Genomic DNA, 24843 nt, shown 5'->3' with positions numbered 1-24843 from the left:
CCTCCCATTGCTTTGTTTTTTTAATCAGTCTTCTCTTCTCTGATTGGCTGTTTTTGTGGACAGTTGCTGATGCCACACGTCAGGACGTCACTGCAGATCAACTTCCAGGCCAGAGCCTCGCTGCTGGCTGCTGATGGGGTGTTTGATAAGGTACATCATCAGGAATGTTAAAGAGGGAGATGTGGAAACCAGTGCGGTGCCGTTATCTGTTCTTGCGTTGGTGTCGTCCCTCCAGGCGATGGGCTGTGGTCTGCAGGCGTTACCTGTATTTCTGTCCCGGGCGTCAGACAGGATTTATTATCGATCCCTGTGTGTCTCTGACGACCTGATCGACCGCGGTGTGGACAAACTGCCCCAGAGCTACTACGCCCAGGACGCCCTGAGAGTCTGGGACGCACTGCACAGGTAAGCAAACACACCTCAACCAGGTGATTAGACCAGCTGAGAGATTACATGAGAAGTGATAAACTGTTTCTGCAAGTGAACACTTCACTTCCTTCCTGCATTATGTTATCATTTTAATGACAGAAGAGAGAATCTGATTTAATTTTGAGTCATTCAGTTTTTCCCAGCAGCTCCGTCATCATGGCAGCGATCAGATGTATAGTTTATGGAAATGTGCAAAAAGACACAAGTTTGACTTCGTAGAGTGGAAGATAAAGGGAAAGATCTGGAGGAAAGCTCACACTCACTTGTTTTTCCTAAAAGTACAACTGAATCACTTTTCAAGCTTGAAACATTATTGAAACTTACAACAATACAGAACCACAAAACGCGTGGATAAAGGCTTCCCAGCAGGGTCGGCTTTAACACAAAGAATAAAAGGATGGGAGCCACTGAATGCAGAAACGTGAGTAAAGTTAAAGATGCTGGAGCGCTCTGGTGGCCCGATGGCTCCACATACAGTAACTGCAACGTCCATGGTTCGATTCCAGCCGGGGGTCTTTGTTGCATGTCTCCGCCCTTGTTTCCTGTCTACCTCTTCACTGTCAGCTGTCGAATAAAATGCAAACATTTGATAAAAATGCTAAAAACATACACGATGTTCATCATCCCATTACCTGTGTTTGTGGACATAATTAGCATAAATTAAACTTTTCTGCATCCAGCAGCTCCCCAGTTTTAGTCTTTGTGTTTATACTTCGGAAACCAACAAATATCATTAAATAGAGATTTTTAACTTAATATCACAGTTTTTCAGGAATAAAGAAATAGACTCCGTCCACGGCGGTGAATTCCAGCAACAAAGGGAGGAGGACCCAAATGGAGACAACCAGGCACCGTTCAATGATTTATTGCCACAGTGAAGGTATATAAAGCCTCGCAGGCAGGTACAGGTAAACAGTCAGAGTCAGGGTAAGGCTCAGGTGACTTGAAAGCAAAGGTACTAAGCACATGGCAACTTTGCAACATGAAACCTTCAACCATCTGGCAGAGAATGAGCGGACACAGACGGGTTATATACTGCAGGGCTGATGAGGGAAAGTAGAAACAGGTGAGCAGGTGGATGAGGGAGTCAGGTGACTGGGCCAGGTGGAAAAGTCTGAGGGCAGGTAGAGACTCGGGGTGTGGCTGGAGGGGCAGAACCATCTACGACCATTGCAGGAGATAAACTGTGTGTGTGTGTGGCAGGTTTGTGGTCCGCTGGGTGGATCTGTATTACAGTGGAGACGATGAGGTGCAGCAGGACTCTGAGCTTCAACACTGGATCACTGACATCAACACACACGGATTCAACCACGACTCAGGTGCGTGTCGGAGAGACAGCCGAGGCTGGTGGTCGCAGAGAAGACGCAGAACATAAACTGTGATGAAGCTGTTTGAGTTTGAGTCTCCTCTCGTCCTTCAGGCTTCCCTCAGTCTTTCCAGACCAAAGCAGAAGTGTCCAAGTTTGTCACCATGATCATCTACTGCTGTTCAGCTCTACATGCCGCTGTTAACTTCTCCCAGGTGGGTGACCCGCGGGACACGTCACATGACTGCAGGACATTCAAAGACAAGATCAGGAGATACTTTTCCAACACTTCTAAAAAACAATTGTGGCGCTTTCCTACATGTTGGGATTTCCAAAGTCTGAATAAGTGAAGCCAGTGGTATCATTTCATGTTTCAAACAGTCAGACTGTCTCAAATGGCTCTTTTCTTCTTCGACTGGACAATTTTTGTTTCTCGCTCTCATCACACAGTCTGTATATTAGAGCTTGATTTTCTAATGAACCGTATTTTCTGATATTTGGGATCTCCTTTAAAACATTTAGCATCGCACGTCTATAACACGTCCAACTCCTGATGGACAGTTTTTTAAAAAAAGGATCTAAACTGATGCAGCAGAACCAGAGATGTCGTCTTTTTATTCCACACATTCGTCTTCCCTGTCAAAACCTGGCGCCTACGTTACCCACAATGCAGGTGGAAGATATAATGTTTTAAGGACTTTTTAAATGAACTTTTTCTTGTCTGCAGTTTGAGCATGCTCAGTTCTCTCTCCGTCTCATTTATCTCTCTTTGTGTCCTCCAGTTGGATTTCGCCCTCTGGATGCCAAACTGTCCGGCGTCCATGTTGCGTCCTCCTCCGCAGGTCAAAGGCTCGGTGACGGAGGACGACATCATGTCCTTCCTGCCGGATGTGAACTCGACCTGTCGCGTCCTGATGGTGCTGACTCTGCTGTCGCAGCCCAGCGTCAACTTTGTGAGGCTCCACCCACACCGTCCTGTCAGCTCAGCAGGAAAAACAAAAACATCAAACGCACCTCGTTCTGATAAAAACATGCCTCATAAAACATTTCACATTAAATCTTCGTCTTTTTTGTGGACGAATTCTTTTGAATCTAAAATGTTTGTATGTGGTATGAACCAACGTAACACAGTTCGTTTCCAGGGAGCTTTGCTGCACGTCCTCTCGCTCTGCTTCTATACTATCTGTCAAAAATAATCTTAAAATGTTTGCAGGTAACAACCAAATGCATGTGGAGCATTAATGCAAACATATTATGAAGAAATCCTCGTGCAGATTTCATTAACAGAAATTAGAAACTTTCAGCAAGCGAGCTCATACCTGATAACATCTGTAACATTTTCATCAACAGGCTAACTGTATTCATATTATTTACTGTCACTTCACTTGAGACTTTACTGCATTATTAGTTTAAGTACAACACTAATCATGTGTACTGTATGTGTGTATGTGCACGCTAAAATATATATATATATATATATATTTAAAGCTGCTTGTAGAGCAAGTTTGTGATAAAATGGCGGCGTGTTAATCCGACAGTTCTGACAGACTGTATATAAAGATGGACGACATGTCAGCTCCCCAGAACATCTGCATCGCCCCCTGGTGGCGGGCTGCTGTACAGGTCAGAAGCCCCGCCCCCTCCATGTTAGCGGACAAACTAAAACTCAAAGATGGTTTCTGTCAGTTCAGCTCGCTCTCATCACGCTGATGTTTGTTCAAGTGTTCATTTTTCTGATAAGTTTGGTTTTATCATCTGTGCGCATGCGCCAGCCCGCATGCTGCCCGTTGCCGTAGCTCCGTCTCGTCGTCTTACTTTTCCAACTTTTAACTTTCCTTTTTTCTTCCAAACTTGAGTAACTTGTGTGTAAGTGTAATTTAAACTACGCTCTTTGCGAAAATGAGGGTAGAAAGTGTTTTTGTACTTTTTTTCGCCGTGGAACTTCTTCTTCTGCTACTCGGTCAGGGCACCGCTGCAGATCAGCTGTTTGGCCGCATTGTTTACACCAGGGAACAGCTGATCGCGCTGAAGCCGACTTAAGAATAAGAGATTTAAGCCATGTCTGCCTTCTCTCGTCATGGGCAACGTGAGATCGCTGGCGAATAAAATGGAGTCCGACGGAGTTCCGTGAGTGTAGCTTGATGTGCTTCTCAGAGACATGGCTACACCAGGATATCCCGGACCATAACGTTTCCATCGACAGCTTTCAGACTGTTCGGGCCGACAGGGATCACACCGGGAGCGGTAAGCGGAAAGGCGGCGGGCTTGCTGTTCTAGTTAACAACAGATGGTGTAACCCTGTTCACATTACTATCAAGCAGAGTATCTGTAGCCCGGACATTGAACTGTTAGCTGTGGGACTCCGGCCATATTATTTGCCACGTGAATTCTCACATGCCATTGTTGTGGCTGTTTACATCCCCCCCTCTGCTAACCCGGCATCGGCGTGCAACGCCATTCACACCGCCATAGCACAACTCCAGACTCAACACCCGAGTGCACTCATATTAATCTCGGATGACTTCAACCATGTCAGTGTTTCAACAACACTGACTAATTTCACCCAGTATGTGAGCTGTCCTACTAGAGAGGAGAGGACACTGGACCTGCTGTATGCTAACGTGAAGGATGCATACAGCTCTTCCCCCCTCCCCCCTCTGGGTAGGTCAGACCACAACCTGGTTCATCTTAAACCCTGCTATGTGCCTCTGGTTAAAAGGCAGCCTGCGACCACAAGGACAGTGAGGAGATGGTCAGGGGAGGCCTACGAGACACTGCAGGAATGTTTTGAGGTGACAAACTGGGATGCACTCTGTGAGCCTCATGGAGAGGACATTGACTGGCTCACTGAGTGCATCACTGGCTACATTAACTTCTGTGTGGACTGCAATGTCCCAACCAAGATGGTCCATTGTTATCCAAATAACAAACCGTGGGTTACAAAGGACATCAAGGACATTCTGAATGCCAAGAGGAGGGCCTTTACGGATGGTAATAGGGAGGAGGTGAGGGCAATCCAGGCTGACCTGAAGGTGAAAATCAGGGAAGCCAAGGAGAAGTACAGGAGGAAGCTGGAGCGGAAACTCCAGCAGAACAACATGAGAGAGGTCTGGAGCGGCATGAAGAGCATCACTGGCTTCAGACCGACTGGCAGCAGAGGAGTTGAAGGCAGCTTGGACAGGGCCAACGAACTTAATCTGTTCTATAACAGATTCGACACACCGGCTCCTGCTCCCCCCTCAAGCTCCTCTGAGTACTCTGCTCCCCCTCCCCATCAGGCTAACGGCCCTCTCCAGACCGACGACTCCCCCCTCCCCACTTGTAACTTCTGCTGTGTGCCTGACTGCTGACCAGGTGAAAGGACAGCTGATGAGGCTCCACTCAAACAAGGCTGCAGGCCCCGATGGCGTTAGCCCCGGGGTGCTAAAAGCCTGTGCCCCCCAGCTATGTGGAGTCCTTCAACATGTCTTCAACCTGAGCCTGAGTCTTCAAAGGGTCCCCATTCTGTGGAAGACATCTTGCCTTGTTCCTGTGCCGAAGACGCCACGCCCCAGTGGCTCCAAGGACTACAGACCGGTGGCACTGACCTCCCACATAATGAAGACCCTGGAGAGACTAGTGCTGGAACAGCTGCGGCTCATGGTCAGACCCCTCCTGGACCCCCTTCAGTTCCCCTACAAGCCCCGGCTGGGAGTTGAGGATGCCATCATCTTCCTGCTGAACCGCATCTACACCCACCTGGACAGGCCGGCAAGCACGGTGAGGATCATGTTTTTTGACTTCTCCAGTGCTTTCAACACCATCCGGCCTGCCCTGCTGGGGGAGAAGCTGGCAGCGATGCAGGTGGATGCCCCCCTTGTGTCCTGGATTGTGGACATGCTGTTGCATGCTGGGGCAGCAGGCTGAGGGTAGTGGACGCCAACAGACTCAACAAACTGATCCGTAAGGCCAGTGACATTGTGGGGGTGGAGCTGGACTCTCTGGTGGTGGTGTCAGAGAGGAGGATGCTGGGTAAACTACATGCCATCTTGGACAGCGTCTCCCACCCGCTCCATGACGTGCTGGTCAAGCAAAGGAGCACCTTCAGCGGAAGACTCATCCCCCCACAATGCACCACAGAGCGCCATAGGAAGTCATTCCTGCCTGTGGCCATCAGACTCTTTAACTCCTCCCTCTAAGTGTCAGTCTGTATGACCCGAAGTCACTAAACTGGACATTGATCATTAACATCTCTGCAATACTTGAGATAATTGTGCAATATTCTGTGTACTACTCGTGCAATATTTAGTTTTTTCCTATTTATTATCCAGACCTCCATTACTGCTGATACAATACTACTTATTACTTATATTATTAAATTGCATTAATATACCGGTAAACCCACTTGGTACTTCACATTTATTTTATTTTATACTTATACCCACCTGGTACTTAATTTATTTTCTGACCTGTTTTTATAGTGTATTATATTTTTTTGCTACTACTTTCTCCTGTGTGCACTGACGTAAAGGCGAGCTGCTGTAACAAAGAGTTTCCCTTCGTGGATCAATAAAGTATTTCTGATTCTGATCAGCATGCTAACATGCTCACAATGACAATGCTAATGTTCATGCCACTAAAATGAACCTGTGTAGGACTCGAACCACCAACACCTGTACCAGCGCAGGTGGAGCTGCGCAGCAGAGTGGCGCAGCGGAAGCGTGCTGGGCCCATAACCCAGAGGTCGATGGATCGAAACCATCCTCTGCTATGTGGTTGTTGTTGTTTTCATTAACAAACCCAATGTCTTTGGCTGTTGGACCGTTGCTCTGGCGTAACAAGTCATGTGGGGAACTGTAATAGCCATTTTTACTAAATCAATCAAAAACATAACCAATAAAGAAAATAGTTTTTAGATAGAAGAAAGTGGAGCAGTTAGAGTCCGACATACATTTCTCTCAGAAGTTGGTGGAGACCAAACCAAAGCTACGAGGAGAGTGAATATTGGACTGCTCTTAGTCTCTATATTAATCATTTGGTCACTAAAATGTCTGAAAGTTGTGAAAAACGGGCGTCCCAATTTCCTGGAGCTCAGTCGAAATCCCAAACTTGAAAAGCTTCCTTTCCTATAATATGAGAAATCTTCCCGAAAAGGAAATGGTGTTTTTTTTTCTCCGGTTTGATGGTACAAAGAGAGAGAGAGAGAGAGAGACAGAGAGACAGACAGACAGACAGACAGGTGACTCTCTGGCGGTGGTGTCAGTATCCTGTATGCTGTTGCATGCTGGGGCAGCAGGCTGAGGGTAGCGGACGCTAACAGGCTCAACAAACTGATCCGTAAGTCTTCAGCGGAAGACTCATCCCCCCACAATGCACCACAGAGCGCCATAGGAAGTCATTCCTGCCTGTGGCCATCAAACTCTTTAACTCCTCCCTCTAAGTGTCAGTCTGTGTGACCCGAAGTCACTAAACTGGACATTGAGCATTACATCTCCGCCATAATTAATAATAATTGTGCAATATTCTGTGTACTACTTCCATGCAATATTAGTTTTCCCTTGTTAGTTTTTTCTTATTTATTGCTACTGATACTATATACCTCAATTACTCTTTGACAGTACATGCTCCTCCGCTTATTATTATTTATTACATAATTAGTTACATTGTTTTTTAAACTGTACTTTCATCATCAACCAGTAAACCCACTTGGTACTCGACACTTAGTTTATCTTATACCGACATGATACTTAATTTATTTCTGACCTGTTTTATAGTGTTTATAAAAACCTGTGTGCACTGACGTAAAGGCGAGCTGTTGTAACAAAGAGTTTCCCTACGGGGATCAATAAAGTATTTCTAATTCTGATTCTGATTCTGATTTAATTCGTTATCTGATGCTATAAAAAGCGGGTTTCACGTCATGATTGACAGCTGAGCTCTGCTCGCGATTGGGTCAGCCGGGTGTGTGGGCGGGACCTCGATACCGCGGCTCCACCCCCGATCACCACTGCGCAGACTCTGGCTCCAAATGACGTCACCAGCCAAGATGGCTGCTCCCGTATCCGGATATTTTGGCTTCATTTAGCACAGCGGCAGGAAGTGGCGACGCGGCGGCCATCTTTATTTACAGTCTGTGGTTCTGACACACAGCAGTTTAGATTTTGCAGTCATAATGTAAACCTCTGTGTCTCCCCCTGCAGGTTCCTCTGTGTCACTACAAGGAGGCCGTCTTCGGAGACGGCGGCCACCGCAGGCTGGTGGAGGATGTGCAGGCTGAACTCAAGGCCATTTCTGATGACATCACAGAGCGCAACAGCCAACTGGAGCTGCCGTATCCTTACCTCTGTCCTAGACACATTGAGAACAGTGTGGCCATTTAAATCCCCGTTTGCTTCTTCAACAATATCCAAGAACTGTGATTATTTTATAAAAGAAATGAATTCAAAGTCAACTTTATTGTCAATTCTGCCATTTGTACAAGACATATGGAGGATGAAATGCTGTGAAAATCAGTGTAAACAGCTGTATGTGATTCACAGTGATTCAATACTTATATTCCTAATGAATAAGGTTCATTTTGTTGTCTAAACCTTTTACTGCTTTTCTCCATCAGTTTGTTTTTTAACTATTACAAAAAATAATTCATTTTACTTCTTAGCTGACACGATTATATTGTGGATATAAAACCTCTGAGACAAAAATATCTGATTGGTTTTGGTTGTTTCTATCAACTGCAGATTCATTTTCTGTTGATCAATGGCAAGTTACAAGTGTCTGTAAATGGATTTTTGTGGAAATAAACTGAAACCCAGAGCCGACGTGTGAAACTCTGCAGCTTGTTTTGGAAAGAATCACATGCACAAACACCGGGGCACGTTTCATCAAACGCAGAAGCTGCGATTTTCAAGATTTTCATATTTCACCAATCAAAACAAACACCATACTTGCAGACCTGCCAACCCTGGACGACTCTTTTGAATACTTCGGCACCCAGATGCGTCAGATGCGAATCACTGCAGCAGTCGAACGGGCAAAAAGTGATGCACTGATACCAACAACAGACTGTTTACAACAATATCTGCCAATACTGTTAGTTTGTCCGTTTGTCTTTCACCTGCCTCAACATAGCTAGCTAACCTACCGCTACTGCTGCCTTTATATGGTTTCTGTCGTTTACACATAATATTCAAACTTTATTACATTCGAGCTAGTTTTATAAGATGACGACAATGTAGCTGTGAAACCTTGACCAGACCAAACAGACTATTTACAGGCTGAATATGAACATGGCTGTTGAAACTGTAGAAGCAGTCGCATCGCTCCTTATATATTGTACTTCATTTGCAATGAGTGTTTCCTTTCCTTGAGATTTTCCTAGAGTAGGCCAAGTTACTACAAGACTACACACACACACCTCACTTCAAAGTGTCCTCAGTGAAAAGCTGGCCAGGTGTTAGCAACGTTAGTTCTGTTGAATCACAAGCATTCGTGGTTAGAACGCTTGTTTTGTCAGTCAAATGTAAATCGAACCTGTGAGTGCCATATAGCTCATTTCGTTCAGGAAAAGTTTAGGACTTCCCAGTCAATATAATCCCACAAGCAAGCGGACATATCTGAGAGCGCGACAGGTGGAATAGAAACACATGGGCTTTACCCATTTGGGAGTCTTCCTGCAGCAACTTCTAGGTGCGCACAGTGCGACATGGCTGACAATAAAAGCTACGGTACGAAGAAACCGTCACTGGTCATTTCTTTATTGGTAGCAGGAGAAACAGTCATCCCAGCTTAATCGATTGGATATGTTTTATCCATTACTCTGGCGTACCTTAAAGTAATAACTCGTGCCAGCGTACTTTGATAAGTAAGTGCCTGCTACGTTAATGCGTGCAGGTTGGCAGAGCGCCGCAGTACTCGAACAGTTCAAACGTTAGTGAAACGGGCCCCAGTTTAGCAGGCGTCTCATCATTCAAACTCACGGAGCAGAACTTTAAACTGCAGTACATCTCAGCATCATTTAAATACGTTTCATTCTTCCGTTCAGTGTATTTGTTTTATTTGTTTGTGTGTTTCTTTGCATTTGCTCAAAATCTGAAGGCATGGCTGTCTAAGAAGAAAACACAAACAGTACAGCAGCGGTGCTGAAAACTACAGTTAATAAAATTCATTTCGATGAATTTAAATTGTGTTGTTTTTTTTTAAAGCCAGGCTCGTCCTGTCAAGTCTGTGAAGCTAACATTAGCTCAAGCAGCTAACAGCTATCTTTTAACAGCAATGTGCCACTGTTACCCGAAGCGGAGAACTATGTAGCTTATTAACAAATATGCAGCTGGGGTGATGGCCCATTATACGGAAACCCCAATAGTCAGAAAAATGTCCTATTGGACCGAAAGCCCATTTGTCCGGCAGCTCGTTATCCCGAAAACAAACGCCCGTTGTTCTGGAAATACGTGCTCGCCGGCTCTGTCCACGGGGCTGAATCGGCGGGGGTTTTGCCCGGGGGCCCGCACCAACTGAGGTAAAACTCTCATGATTTTATTTCGACATTGGAAATTTGTCTGCGAAAGTAAAAAATCGCTTGAAATGTCGTCAATCTAAGGCCAGACAGACAAAACAAAAGTCAATGTTGACTTTATTATTATTTTAACCCAAAACACGATCTTTTCCTAAACCTAACCAAACTGCGACTGTTTAACAACGTCAACCACGTGTTTGCTGGCAGAAAGGTGCGCGTATTTTTGGAGCAAAGGCCGTTTGTTTTCGGATTAACAGGCTGTCGGACCGCTGTGGGGCTGCACCTGGGCACAGCGGTGCTCTGAGCTAAATGCTAGTGTCAGCATGCTAACATGTTCCATACTGGCTGCCTGATCTCTTCTGCACATGCTCAAAATAGGTCCTGCCAGCCAAAGGTTAATGTGCCTGTTCACAATACTAAAACTAAATCTTTCAAATCAAGTTCAGAAAAAGGTTTTTAATCAGTGGAAATTTAATAGTTCACTATTATGTAAAAAGGAATTTACTGAAGTTATAAAAAACATCAGTGCCGATCTGTTCTGCACATGTGCGAACTTATTTCTGATTTGTATGACGCATGTGAGCATTTAACTTGACAGCCAGTGAGTTTTTTAAACTTTATCAACAACACAATATTAAAGTTAAAAACAGAGAACTCTACAGAGGATTACACTGTGATTTCAAAATAACGTATACATTTTATATTGTGATGTTTATTTACAACAACTTTAATAATGACATTCTGTCTGGAACAGGTTTCATATATTCAATGAACGCAGAATTAAAACAAAACAGAACTTTTCATTTTTAATCACAAATGAAATACGGGTTATCCGATGATTCGAAACCATCTTGTCAGTGTGAGCAGGATTGTTTTGTCTTTCACATCACGAGTAATTCTGAACAGGCACATCCGCGGTAACCTTCTTTGACTGACTCACCTGAGAGCCATTTCCTGTATCCGCGTCACGTGGGTTTCACCACGGCCCCGCCCCTTCAGGAGACCAGCGGCAGCGCCTGAGTCCGTTCACTGCGATGGGAGACGTGAACGTGAGCGCAGGTTATGAGCGATTCTTTCGCCCCAAAGTCACCAAAGTAAATATCAGACCCATTTTTCACGAGGCACACACCTTCACAACACTCCGACACTAAAACGGTGTTTTGCACAACATCGTCTCTCTAACCGTCGGTCTCTGCTGCCGACGTCGCTTTCCCACCGGACAAGCAATCTAAATCTGATCTAAAGGGACTTCTACGTCAAACCATGAATTAAAAGTTAAAGCTAAAATAAAGCTCGTGTTTCTTTGCTTAATAATACTTTTAAATGTATTATTATTTAACTGGGGAGAGTCGACCACGCCCACTCAGGAGGCAGGAAGTGTGTTTCGTACCATTGGCGCTGCCTGTAATCCTAGTTTAGCGTGTTAGCATGCTAACATTAGCTAATTAGCAGTAAACACAAAGTGCAGCTGAGGCCGATGGGAACGTCATCAGTTTTGCAGGTATTTGGTGATTAAACATTAAACAGAGTTTCAATAATAAATGATAACCCATAAAGCCAAATATTGTTGAGATATTTCAGTCTGGACCAAAGTAACAACAGTACAGAGTTGGTTTTCTGGAGTATTCAGAAACGTGTTTGATGTAAACAGTCCGGGTGGTGAAGTGAATATGTTATATGACATTATATTACATGAAACCTGTTGATACTGACTGTGAACAGATAACACTGCAGTAAAAGGTGTGATTGTCTGTGTGATTATTTCTGCAAATCACACGACCGCCCTAAATGTGAAACTAATGTTTTCCTGTAACATCGCTCACCTTGAGCGTACCTTTAAATAATTCAGAAAGATGATAATACATTTCATTAAATATTTCATTTAAACCGTGGACTGTTCGCTCCGTGCACTCAGTTTGTTCATCCCCCTTTCTTCCTGTTCGGATGCTTTCCTGCAGTCGAGGCAGCAGGTCACACTGCGTCCTTCATCTACCTGCCGGGCTTTTGTTTGCGTGTGATGAGCGTTACAACTTCACATTCCCCTCCTTTCTGTTTCTTACTTTTCCTTTTCACACATTCATTTTCCAAGTTTAAAAAAAAAAGAAGTATTTTCTGCGTCCTTGCGTCCTTGCTCTCTAGCTGACGGGGTCCACCACCAGGACTTTACACTCCCTCTTGGCGATCTTGTCCAGCGACAGCAGCGTTTTGTCCTGCGGCGGCAGGTAAAGCGGCCGACCGACCGGAGAGCCAACAGGAGGGGTGATGGCCCGCCGCTCCATCGCACTGCCCGTCCTGACACACACACACACACACACACACACACACACAAATCTGATTGGATGAAACTTGATGGGGAACATCGCAGGTTTTGTGATGAAAAAGTAACACCTACAAAACTTTAAACCTGCAATAACTGATTTATTTTGTTGTTTGTTTTCAGCAGAAACAAGTTGTGAACACAACATTAACATATCATCAGTAAACAGTTTGTCTGCCGTTCGCTGCTGAGCACCAAATCGCACCACTGTCTGTATGTTACCTCATGATGTGGGATCGAGACGGCTGCTGGTGGGAGAAGGACTGAGATCGACCCAGACTGGCCTGGTGTCGGTCCAGCAGGTCTCGAACCGCCGGGCTGGACGGGCTGTTTTTACCTGGGTGGTGACGGGAGAACACGACACGTTTAACAGAGAAACTACGCAATGTAGTGATGTGCAGAAGACGCTTTCTGAAGCTTCAGGGCTGCAAACGCAGCAAACACAGTGACATCTGGTGGCTTGGAAGACGTATCGCAGCCCTTCAAGACAACATCTCTCCGATTTTAATAGCTTTAGTCTCATATGTGCAATAAAAGTCCAAGAAGCCTGTGTGCTATTATTAAATCTGTAATACGTTCTTATGTTCTGAAATGCTGCATTAAATGCAGATGTTATTGTGCAACATGTTACAGTAAAATAATTAATAAATGCAGTGTCCAAAAAGCCTCGATATAACAGTTTTTTCCTGACGTGAAATATTAAAGAGGACCTGTTGAGCTCTATATTTTTATTCTGGGATTCCACTAGAGTAGCTTTGCATGATTCACAGCTCAAAACCCTTACTTATCTTTGACTGGCCCTTTATAGAGCCCCTCTCTTCATCTTCGTCGGTTTATACGCCCAGTGCTCGTCGTGTTGCCGCTGAGCTGGGCGGCTCTGACAGCTACAGTAACTCAGCTTGGAAAATAGCGATACGAGGCACTGAACTGGATGAATTTACTGTTTATCAGGCGTCTGGTTTTCCCTCTGACGTCCTTCGGCTGCTCTGCCTCAACTCTGTGATTTACGGAGTTTCCTGATGGACAGATAGCTTTAAAGTAATGCTAACTGCTGCTAACTGTAACGTTAGCTGCCGCTAGTGGTCCTTTTAGCTTAGCTGACTGCCCGGACTGGAAGCTGAGTGAGCGTTGGTGTTCACATCGCTAGCACGGGAGCTTTGGACCGCCGGGAAGAGGAGGTTTCCAGGCTGCGAGCTCCCAGTCCGGGCAGAGTCAGCTAGCTAATGGGATCGCCAGCTGGACGGCTAACAGAGCTAATGGGCAAGTGGTAGCTGAACTTTTACACACGTTTACCTCGTTATTTGAAACGTTGGCACGTTTAATAAGAACATCCGACACTGTAACATTATATATATGACAGAAAATAAGGAAAAGCATAATAGGTCGCCTTTAATGTACCTTACTGCTGTAGTTTCACGGTGACGTTTTAACTTCATGTTTAGTATTTATGTAACAAGTCACAATGTGATGTGACTGCAGAGTGATATTCATTAGCCGGTTACTTTGTTTTTCTTTTGACACAAGCTGCGACACAACGAACCGAAACAGCGAGCTTCACGTATACGCCAATACTGATCTGATATCTTGTAAATTCAGCTGATACCATCGATTTATCCGTCTACTCTGTCACCTGCTTTCAAACTTAAAATGGAAACGTGCCCTGAGATAACTTCAGTTATGATTTGGCGTTATATAAATAAAACTGAAAAACAAAAACAGAAGCAAAGTGAGGTTTTCTTCTTACGTGACAGCGGCCGAGCATCAGGTGGAGGGTTGGACACCGAGGCCGTGAACTGGAGCTTCAGCTTCATATGCTGACTCAGCTGCAGAGCGTTAGTCGGAGGAAACAGAAGGGGAATAAACATGTAATCAGATGTTCAGTTTTGTGTGAAACAGGCTTCTTTCTGCAGGAAACCATCAGGCTTTAAGAGGTTTTACTTCATACTTTAAGCACATTTTTATTCTAACTGGCGTTGTGCTTCGGAGTCGACGAACCTCGTACAGTCCCGGTTTGAGGATCTGAAAGGCCACGCTGAAGGACAGAGTGCTGCCTTTCCGACAGTGACCGAGGTTACTGAGAGGAGTGTGACAGACCACAGCAGCCAGCGCTGTGTCCTCGCCCTGACCGCGACCTGCACACACACACACACACACACACACACACACACACAGGTATATTTTCTGGTTCAAAAAATGGGTCAAAAAACTCTTTCAGAAACCAATAAAATAATTTTTGAGGATAAAAAGGTTTCAAAAGCTCAGAGATCACAACACTTTACAATGAAAATATACAAAAAAAGAAAATCTGTTAATCGGTTAAAGCGACCAGCCTCAACGTCTGCTCTGTGACGCCGGTGTGTGTTGCACTTTAACCCTCAAACAGCCCTGTGAAGTAGTGAGGAGGATGTCCAAACTCTCCAGGTCTAAAACCGACTGTTCCTCACAAAAACAGAAGTACAGCAGCACACACACACACACACACACTGACCCTCCGGAGTCCAGACGAGCCGAACAGCCAGGAAGTCCTGCAGGTTGTTGAGCAGAACGTATTTGACCTTGAAGTGTTCCTTCACCCTGACGGTGCTCGGACAGCTGGCCGTCATGACGAACCGCGGCCGGTCCAGACGAATACTGGGCAACCTGGTCGGGGCAACAATATGCCTGCATTAAAATTAATTTAGATTTGTGTGACAGCTGAAACAGTCTGCATTAAGAAACGATAACCTGTATCACAGCTTTTCTCTTTAACCTCAACAAAATACTAAACAGCAACACTTTAGCGGGTGGCTCACCTGCAAAACATCGGTTTTTAAAACTCAAAGCAGCTGTGTTCTCACGCTCGCTGTCACATCGTTATTTTTAAGTAACGGCTGCATCGTATTTAATTTGGACGAAGCTCGGCTCCAGACAGTTTCACTTCAGGGTGTTTATCATTATATCTTTTGTTTAACTGATTATACAGATTAACTCCTGCGTGACTCAAGCTTCCCTGTGCACATGCATTTACAGTCTTCTCTCGGTTTGAATCATATTAAGGACATGATGTTTGCACGGGACATAAGTGGCCCAATCATCTGGTTATCCATGTCTCTGAATCTTACGCAGCAAATAAACCACGTGGATCACAAAGTAAGCGACAGCCAGCAGAGAGTCCTGAGAGTCCTCTCGGCATTAGGTGAACTGTACATTGCAGTGCGACCACTGGGTTTATTTAACAAAATAAATGAAGTTTTATAACTAGAAGAACAAATGACTCACCCGTCCCCCCCCATCCCTTCATCCCTCCTGCATCATCTTGACTCTCCTCCATCCATAATCCACAATAAATTATTCTAAACATCTCTATTGGCGTGGTCTTCTGTTAGTGAATGGGCACATAGGTATGAGTGGGACAGACTTATAAAAGGCCGTCCGATTGCTAATCGCAAAATATGTCTTACTCCCCTTTGGCGCCCGGGCGAGCGCCAATGCCTAAAAGCGGTCCTGCTTGGTCTTTACCTGTAGTGGGTGTAGATACAGTTGGTGAAAGGCATCTTGGGAGTTGACCACTGCAGCACAGCGACCAGGGGAACCTCCAGCCCCTGAAAATAAAACATCACACATACTGTGATGAAATAAAGGAAATATTATGACCACAAGGGGGAGTTCAAACTGGTGTAATTCAGGATATCCTGAAGCTTGAAACGTCGCTGTCATGTGGAGACACAAAGAAGAGCAGCTTCTGGGTTTACATTTGCCTTAAGGTCGATGCTTCACACAACTTAATAAATAAATGCTGGTTATGCATGTTTCTCAAAACACTGGAGAAGTAACAAATTGAGAGTGTAAAAAATGTTTTCCAGTTTCTTCTAACTGCTATAAAATATTTTTGTTTCTTAAAATAAATCATGTTATTGCGGAAAGCAATCTAGATTATGTTGCCATAGTTGTGCAACTCTAGCTGCAATTGTCAGCTGCGTTCTCTTTAGTGTCTCAATATTTAGATTTATGGATTTTTAAACCTTTGTTTAACCAAGAGAGCTTAGCGGAGAATAAAAATCTCTTGTCCTGGACAAGATAGGCCCCGACAACGAGTTACAGATAACAACATAAAACACTAAATTTGTTATAAAATCAGAATAAAATCCCTGATAAGAATAATATAAAAGATCACATTCTAGAAACAGCCTAAAGCGGTTCCTCTAAGACAACCACACAAACATGTCCAAACCTCGTTGGAGTCATCTTGCGGCATGTCGTTGAGGTGCAGCTGGAACAGGAAGTCGTGCTCCTCCAAAGCGCTGAGCATGCTGGGAAGGCGACAGGCCAGGCTGTCCACCCTGCAGAAAGACGCCATGCCAACCTCACCTGACTGGTGGCTGCAGAGCAGGAGACGAAGCAGTTTGAGCGCCGTCAGATCGAATCATCAAACTCATGTGGATAGTGAGACTGACACAGTTTTATAGACTCACAACATAACATCATGTAGCACTGCGTGATGTAACGTAACAGAATTTAACAGAAGGTAATAATATTAATTTAAGCTAACATAACAGACGGTAACAGAACGTAGTGTAACGTGACAGAACGTAATGAAACAGAAGGTAACGCATCATAAAATGTAATGTAACAGAACAGAACATAATAAAATGTAACGTAACTTAAAGGGAGGTAACAGAACATTTTATTATGTTGCGTTATGTTCTGTTGAACATACAGAAATTACAGAATGTAATGTAATAAAATGTAATGTAACAGAAGGTTACGCCACATACATGAAGTAATGCAGCTTAACGTAATGTATCATTATGGAACATAACATCATGATAGCATAATGTAATACAGACATCATATCATGAGGAGATGTAACAACATGACACATTCACAGCGTAACGTAACATAACACATGTCGGCATAGTAGAACACAACATGCTGATAATGTAATTGTAATCAAATGACAGTACAACAACATGATAACATAATGTCATATAATATAAACGTAAACTGCATAAAATACATTACGTTGTTACATGAACATAACAAAACAGCAACCTACAGTAACAACATGATAACGTGTAGCGCGTTGTAGTGCATTTACTGTATCATATATTACATAATATAACATAACACACTGACATGAACACACACACATATTTGTGTTCGTACCACACGTTGTCCACCAGCATCACGGAGCCGTCTGGCATCATGGGAAGGTAGGAGGCGTTGAGGTTTGGTAAAATCCGAACATCCCGAATACTCACCTCCTCCTGAGAAGACTCATTCAGCACTGAGAGGAGGAGAAGGAAGACTTGTATTGAATTATGATTTAGATCCTGGTTTGTGTTCTAAATGAGACACTACTGGACCAAACTGTTCAAACCTCTGGAACAAAATACATTTTCTAGTTTCACTTGTTAAGTACAAAAAAATTGAGCAGTGGTTCCCAGAGTCTCCAAAAATAGACCGGGAGCCAGAGCCTTCAGTTATCAAGCTCCTCTCCTGTGGAACCAGGTCCCAGTTTGGGTTCGGGAGGCAGACACCATCTCCACATTTAAGAGTAGGCTAAAGACTTTCCTCTGTGATAAAGCTTATAGTTAGGGCTCAGGTGAGTCCTGAACAATCCCTTAGTTATGCTGCTATAGGCCTAGACTGCCAGGAGACTTCCCATGATGCACCTCTCTCCTCCTCTCCCTCTCCGTCTGTGTGCATTTTTATCCCATTACTGCATGTTACTAACTCGACATCTTCTCTCTCCCGTAGTTCTGTGCTTTCTCGTCTCTCTCCTCTCTCCTTCTGTCGCTTTCAGCAGGTATTTCTGCCTCCGGAGCTGCAGAGTCTGGATCTGTGGTTGTGGGTCACCTGCTGCCCCCGTGTTCCTGCAGAGTCTGGATCTGTGGTTGTGGGCCGCCTGCTGCCTCCGTGTTCCTGCAGAGTCTGGATCTGTGGTTGTGGGCCACCTGCTGCCCCCGTGTTCCTGCAGAGTCTGGATCTGTGGTTGTGGGCCGCCTGCTGCCCCCGTGTTCCCGCAGAGTCTGGATCTGTGGTTGTGGGCCGCCTGCTGCCCCCGTGTTCCCGCAGAGTCTGGATCTGTGGTTGTGGGCCACCTGCTGCCCCCGTGTTCCTGCCCGACAACTGCTACTACAGTTGTTGTTAATGGCTCTGTTACTGATGCTGACATTATTATTCCTATAGCTGTCATTCCTATTATTATTAATTTATTAATAATTAATTAATGTTACCACTACAATTACATTACTTAAAAATTCTAGGTGGTCTTTGCATTGTGCCTCCTTCTCCCCCAAAACCTCTCTCTCTCTGATGGCCGCCCACCATTGAGTCTGGTTCTGCTCGAGGTTTCTGCCTCTTAACGGAAGTTTTTCCTTGCCACTGTGGCCAAGTGCTTGCTCATGGTGGGATTTGTTGGGTCTCTGTAAATAATATTATAAAAGTTCGGTCTAGACCTGCTCTATAGGAAAAGTGCAATGAGATAACTTCTGTTATGAATTGGCGCTATATAAATAAAATTGAATTGAATTACATTATTTTAGAAGGGACTCTAAGAGTTGCACTGTAGTCACTAAATTGTAAACTAAAATGATTGGTAGGTCATCACAACTGCAAGAGATGTAATTACTTAACTGATTAAAAACTGACTAAAATACACATGTGAATGCTCAGATTCAGGGAAAAAGAGAAACCTGGTAACACAAGTACATTTCAGCTGGAGAAACCTGATTATTTGGCCACAGAAACCCTTCATTTTACATAAATCAGACAGCTACAGAGCATGTAAAATGTAACCGTGCTGGTCTGCTGTGAATCCCATAATAACGAAGAACGATCTCCTACCTTTGAGGACGGCGAGGTGCCTCCCAGAGACGGTCATCTGCTTACAGCGGACGGTGGGAGGTGGCAGGACGGTCAGAGTGGTGCTCACTGTGGACGGGAGGAACCGATTAATCGTTCAGTCTATGAAATGTCAACAACTTCCCAGAGCCCAAGGTGACGTCTTCAAACGTCAATGTGAGAAGCTGGCACTGGAAGAATGACTGAAATGATTAATTGATTATCAAAATTGTTGATATTTTATTATTCTGTCGATGGACTAATCGATTAATCGTTTCAGCTCTACCATAATCTCTCAGTGTTTTACACCAAGATGGTTGTCCAGCTTTTACCACGTAATGTTGGTGACATTTAGGAGATATTTGTTATTTTTCCCTTTTCTTATTCCTTGAACATCCATGTTAACATCTACTGTATTTTCTATGATGCTTCTGTCAGGGATTTAATTACCTGTTTCATTTCTACTTTTAGTCTTTTACTGTGTTTGTACATTTTCATTGATGCATTTCCTTGAATTGAAATGAAGCAGATTCATGTCTTGTCATGATTTGAATGTTTGAATGATAAACAAACCTCGCCTTCATGAAGGGGCCACACTGCCCCTTGTGTCTACAGCTGGAACTACACGTAGCAATGTGCCAGCTCCAGTCATCTGCCCTTTTTCTGAATGCGCACAAAATTACATGTTTGGACTTTAGTTCCACAATGTGTGTGTGTACGCTCTCGTACCTTTAACTTTGTGAGGACCGGTTTGCGTTTTAGACCTTGAGAGCAAGTAAAGTATGGAAAAGAAGACAATTTTCTCTGGTTCTCGCTTCTTTAGAGGCGCGCCTGAGGGTTAAGACTTGGTTTTATGGTTAAAGTTAGAGTTAAGGGCTGGAAAATGGGTTATGTCATGAGAATCCTCACAAGTATAAAAATACAAATGTGTGTGTGTTGTACCCTGAGCCTTGAAGGTGTTCAGGTCGTGTCTGAAGGTGTGTGTTGGTTCTCGTTGCTGCAGGACGCTCAGGTAGCCGAGTTCCTGCACCTCCACTTTCTCCGCCTCCCTTTTCCACACCGTGACCATCACCTGAACAAACACACACACAATTAACAATTAAATCCTCAACCAGTCAGGTGACTCCACAATGTTGGAACTGTGGAAAATTATGTATTAGCTTAAAGCTTGGTAGAAACAAACCCCAGATCACTGTTTTGTGGTGGACCCAAGACCAGTTTTCGAACAGTACCAAATGTACTGAACTCTGAGGGAGAACGGCCTCGGGTCCGGAAAAAAACTCTCCAATTGTCCCAAGTGTGAAAAAGCCCTAAAGTCATGCATTCAAAATGAGACAGACAGACAGACAGATGTTCATCCTGACCTTGACTTTTAGCGTGTTGACGGGGAGTTTGTCCAGAGAAACGGTGAGGGGGAAGATCACTTCATCCGTCAAAACCACCGGCTCATCCAGAGGAGACTGACATGGAGAAACAGACACACTGATGAGAAATCATCATGAACCAATAACTCCCACTGAGCAGCAGCCTCAAGCAGCCACAGCTCAGAAGTATGGAGAAATGTAACCATTATATATAATTAAGTAAGCAAATAAATAAGCAATGTTGTCAAAGTGCTGTGTGGAGCAAGGCACTGAAGCCCCATAAGCCAACGTTTAGTTTATGTACTGTACAGTGACATGCTGATGTTTTAGCAGGTTATATTTACCATGTTCACCATCTCAGACTAGCATGCTAGTATGCTAACATGTGCTAATAAGCATTAAACACAAAGTACTGAGGCTGATGGTACTAGACGAAAAGTTAAGGGATCAACAAAGTTATTACAATTCATCCTGAGGAGAACACGAATGTGTGTGTTTACGGCAAATCGGTACGTTTGGACATACTTCACTGGATCAGTTAAAACTTTGACCTGCTGGCGGCACTACAGGATACGTCAGGGGATCACCAAAATCATTAGGATTCATCCTCTGGGCACCGTGGATATCGGAATCAAATTTCATGGCAATCCATCCAATAATTTTAGTGTCACTAAAAACCAAAATGTCAACCTCATGGTGGCGCTAAAAGGAAAAGTCAGGAGGTCTCAAAATCATTAGGATTCATCCTCTGGGGACCATGAATGCCTGTACAAAATTTCATAGTAATCCGTCCGATAGTTGTTGAGATATTTTAATCTGGACCAAAGTGGAGGACAGACTAGAGCCATGCTCTAACAACAACAACTCTTTTTTTTATAGTTGCTGGACTTGCTGCCCTCCTCTCAATGTGCGTATCAACGCTGCTGTACCTGAACAGGCGCCCTGCGGAACTCCCTCGCCGCCGTCCCAGATGAGTTGTGGATGAGCAGTGGCTTGCAGTCCCTGAAGCTCCGACACCGGGAGTCCACTCTGCTGCCGAGCGCCGCAATGGCTGCTTCCGCTGCTGCAATGTAGTCCTCCTCGCCGTCCTCGTTGGCCTCGTCCCCGCTGCTCTGGTAGTCGTGGTGATGCTGGTGGTGGTTGCCTCGATGGCGGCTACTCTCACCTGGACTCACGCTGGCCACGGCGCACAGAGAGCCGGCCAGCTCCCTCCACGCCCGGCTACTGGCCGACTCCGTCCCAAAGCCTGCTGCAGTGCCTTCACCGCCCCTGCTGGAAAATGATCGCACACGCATAAATTCATGCACATGAGAATCCTTAACATGGGGCCATTACTGTATTTACAAATGTGAGTGGAGAGTTGTGTAACTGTATCTCAATCCGTGTGTGCGTAATCAGATTTTTTAAATGTGTAAAAGTGCATTGAGATCAGCAAATGTGCAGACAAATCAGCAAATGTGCAGACAAATCTGTAAATGCGTACATAGATATTAATAGCTGAAAGGTGGTGAAAGTATTTTTCTCCAAGAGCTGGAAATACAGACAAGTCATCAGCTACAACTCAGGCGGGATCTCAGTTTGCAGTCTTTTTACACGTGACTTTTGCTACCCTTCCATAAATGCGCGTGGAGATCTGTCCGTGTGCCTCATAGCTGTACAGCCTACATAACACCGGTCGGCGGTAGCAACCAGTGATTTTAAGCGAGTTTAAAATTCTTTCACATGAGCCGGTAACTGTGTGCAAGAGCAGCGAAGCTGAGATCCTCCCGTTCGGCAGTTGAGTGACGCCTCCCTCGACTCAACTAGAGCAGGGTCAAATATCCTGGGAAAAGATCATGTCAAACTGCACCGTAGGAGTCGTACTTAACCTAGAAATTTCCATCGTAGTCTGCTTTGCATCGGCACAACTGCAGCCACTACCACTACCCAGGCCAGCAATGTCACGCTAAAAATCACTGGCTGCTACCTCCAGCCTGTCTTGTCTGCACATTTACTAATTTGTCTGCACATTCACAGATTTGTCTTCACATTTACTGATTTGGCTGCCATTTCAGATTTATCTGCACATTTTTACATTTAATTTGTCTGCACATTTACAGATTTATCAGACATTTTGATTTGTCTGCACATTTACAGATTTGTCTGCACATTCACAGATTTGTCTGCATATTCACAGATTTGTCTGCACATTTACAGATTTATCTGCACATTTACAGATTTATCTGCACATTCACTGATTTGGCAGCACATTCACTGATTTGTCTGCACATTCACAGATTTTTCTGCACATTTATAGATTTGTCTGCACATTTACAGATTTATCTGCACATTTACAGATTTTTCTGCACATTTACAGATTTGTCTGCACATTTACAGATTTATCTGCACATTTACAGATTTGGCTGCACATTCACAGATTTATCTGCACATTCACAGATTTGTCTGCACATTTACAGATTTATCTGCACATTCACAGATTTGGCTGCACATTCACTGATTTGTCTGCACATTTACTGATTTGGCTGCACATTTACAGATTTGTCTGCACATTTACTGATTTGCCTGCACATTTACAGATTTGTCTGCACATTTACTGATTTGTCTGCACATTTACAGATTTATCTGCACATTCAGATTTGTCTGCATATTCACAGATTTGTCTGCACATTTACTGATTTGTCTGCACATTTACAGATTTATCTGCACATTCACTGATTTGTCTGCACATTTACTGATTTGTCTGCACATTTACTGATTTGTCTGCACATTTACAGATTTGTCTTCACATTTACTGATTTGGCTGCACATTTACAGATTTATCTGCACATTTACAGATTTGTCTGCACATTTACAGATTTGTCTGCACATTTACAGATTTGTCTGCACATTCACAGATTTGTCTGCACATTTACAGATTTATCTGCACATTCACTGATTTGGCTGCACATTCACAGATCTCAATACACTTGCAAATCTGAATACAGTTGTATTTTTACATATTTGCAAATCTGATTACGCACACACGGATTGACATACAGTTACACAACTCTCCACTCACATTTGTAAAGCGCTCTGCTTATTGCCCCATATTTTAACCCTGATTTGGTGCCATATTCTCTGGAGTTCTAGCTCTGGTTTGGTCCAGCGTTCATTTGAATTTTAACCCTTGTTTGGTCCAGTATGCTCTGGTTTCGTCCTGGTGGTTTGGCCCTGACCGGTCCACTCTTATTGATACATATCAGATGAAAAACATGACGTTAATTTTCATTAAAAAGTGTCTGTTAAGGCCAGGCTGCATAACATAACACTGGAATCAAGCGACTCTGTGAATATCGGTGGTTCCGCCTTGTGGTCTGCAAACCGTGAGATTATTATGGCAGTTTTCTCCACACTGTATTATTTGCTTTTTACAGTGTTGTAGATTCCTACCATCACTGGGTTACGGCCACCTCAGTGACTACTTTCCCCAAAACACTGTGGGTACTTTGTTCCCTTGACCAACTTTGATTAAAGTCCCGCACTGAAATAGAACAGCTGTTCTGTCACATGATGCCTCCACCTGCAGCTTAAAATTGCCAGAAAATATAAATTATTGCTGCAGGATGGAGTCAGCCTCATCTGGCTGCTGATTCTCTAGTTTCATACGAATTTACTGTTTAAGGATTTTAAACTGCTCTTCTGTCTTGCCTTGAATTCACCTGCGCTTTCATCAAAATATATAATAACCACAATAAGGTCTGGTGGGCGGGCACAGTGAGTCCCCACATGAATATTAAAGCATATTTAAGGAATATTAAACAGCAGCGGAGGCCTGCATACTATAAACCGCCTACTGGTTAAAACAAAGGCATAGTGATTGTGTGTTAATATTATAGATTCAAAAATGGGGGCATCCTTCCGGCTCCCCCCTTTGCTCACCGGGGCCGTGCTCGGTTGGCGTCGTCCCACCGTCCCTGCAGCGCAGCACCAGGAGGAAGCGGACTGTCTCGCCCAGGTAGAGGTGACTGCGGCGGGGCAGAGTGCGGTACCGGGCCGGGTCCGACAGATCCGTGATGGGCACCGCCGGAAAATACATGAAATACTCGCACTGCGACTCCATCATCTGCACCAT

At 44.3% G+C, this 24843-nt stretch overlaps 2 protein-coding genes and 1 non-coding gene across 4 annotated transcripts in view; 2 read left to right on the top strand and 1 right to left on the bottom strand.

The window, feature by feature from the left end:
- Positions 1-8532, top strand: part of zgc:152891 (uncharacterized protein LOC767741 homolog) — a 19183-nt gene extending 10651 nt beyond the window's left edge. For both annotated transcript variants that reach the window (XM_044221295.1, XM_044221296.1), the window contains 6 exons: positions 64-150; positions 236-405; positions 1633-1748; positions 1850-1950; positions 2518-2688; positions 7915-8532. In XM_044221295.1, coding sequence (XP_044077230.1) covers positions 64-150; positions 236-405; positions 1633-1748; positions 1850-1950; positions 2518-2688; positions 7915-8094 — 825 coding nt within the window. In that variant the 3' untranslated portion in view covers positions 8095-8532. The remainder of the gene's footprint in view (positions 1-63; positions 151-235; positions 406-1632; positions 1749-1849; positions 1951-2517; positions 2689-7914) is intronic.
- On the top strand, positions 6414-6485 carry trnam-cau. The gene has a single exon. It is a non-coding gene; the product is annotated as a tRNA-Met (tRNA).
- trappc14 (trafficking protein particle complex subunit 14) lies at positions 8151-24843 on the bottom strand. The gene is made up of 13 exons (XM_044221297.1): positions 24647-24843; positions 21662-22004; positions 20733-20828; positions 20311-20440; positions 19372-19458; positions 17689-17809; positions 16754-16901; positions 16042-16124; positions 15032-15183; positions 14539-14675; positions 14288-14366; positions 12766-12880; positions 8151-12518 (listed from the first exon to the last, which is right to left on the bottom strand). The coding sequence occupies exons 1-13, from the start codon at positions 24841-24843 to the stop codon at positions 12362-12364; spliced, it is 1845 nt and encodes a 614-aa protein (XP_044077232.1). The 3' UTR covers positions 8151-12361.

This window comes from Siniperca chuatsi, linkage group LG14, assembly GCF_020085105.1.
Source record: "Siniperca chuatsi isolate FFG_IHB_CAS linkage group LG14, ASM2008510v1, whole genome shotgun sequence".
In the NCBI taxonomy this organism is placed as follows: domain Eukaryota; kingdom Metazoa; phylum Chordata; class Actinopteri; order Centrarchiformes; family Sinipercidae; genus Siniperca; species Siniperca chuatsi.
Note: the sequence above shows the minus strand (reverse complement) of the source record. Positions and strands in the feature narration are given on the sequence as shown.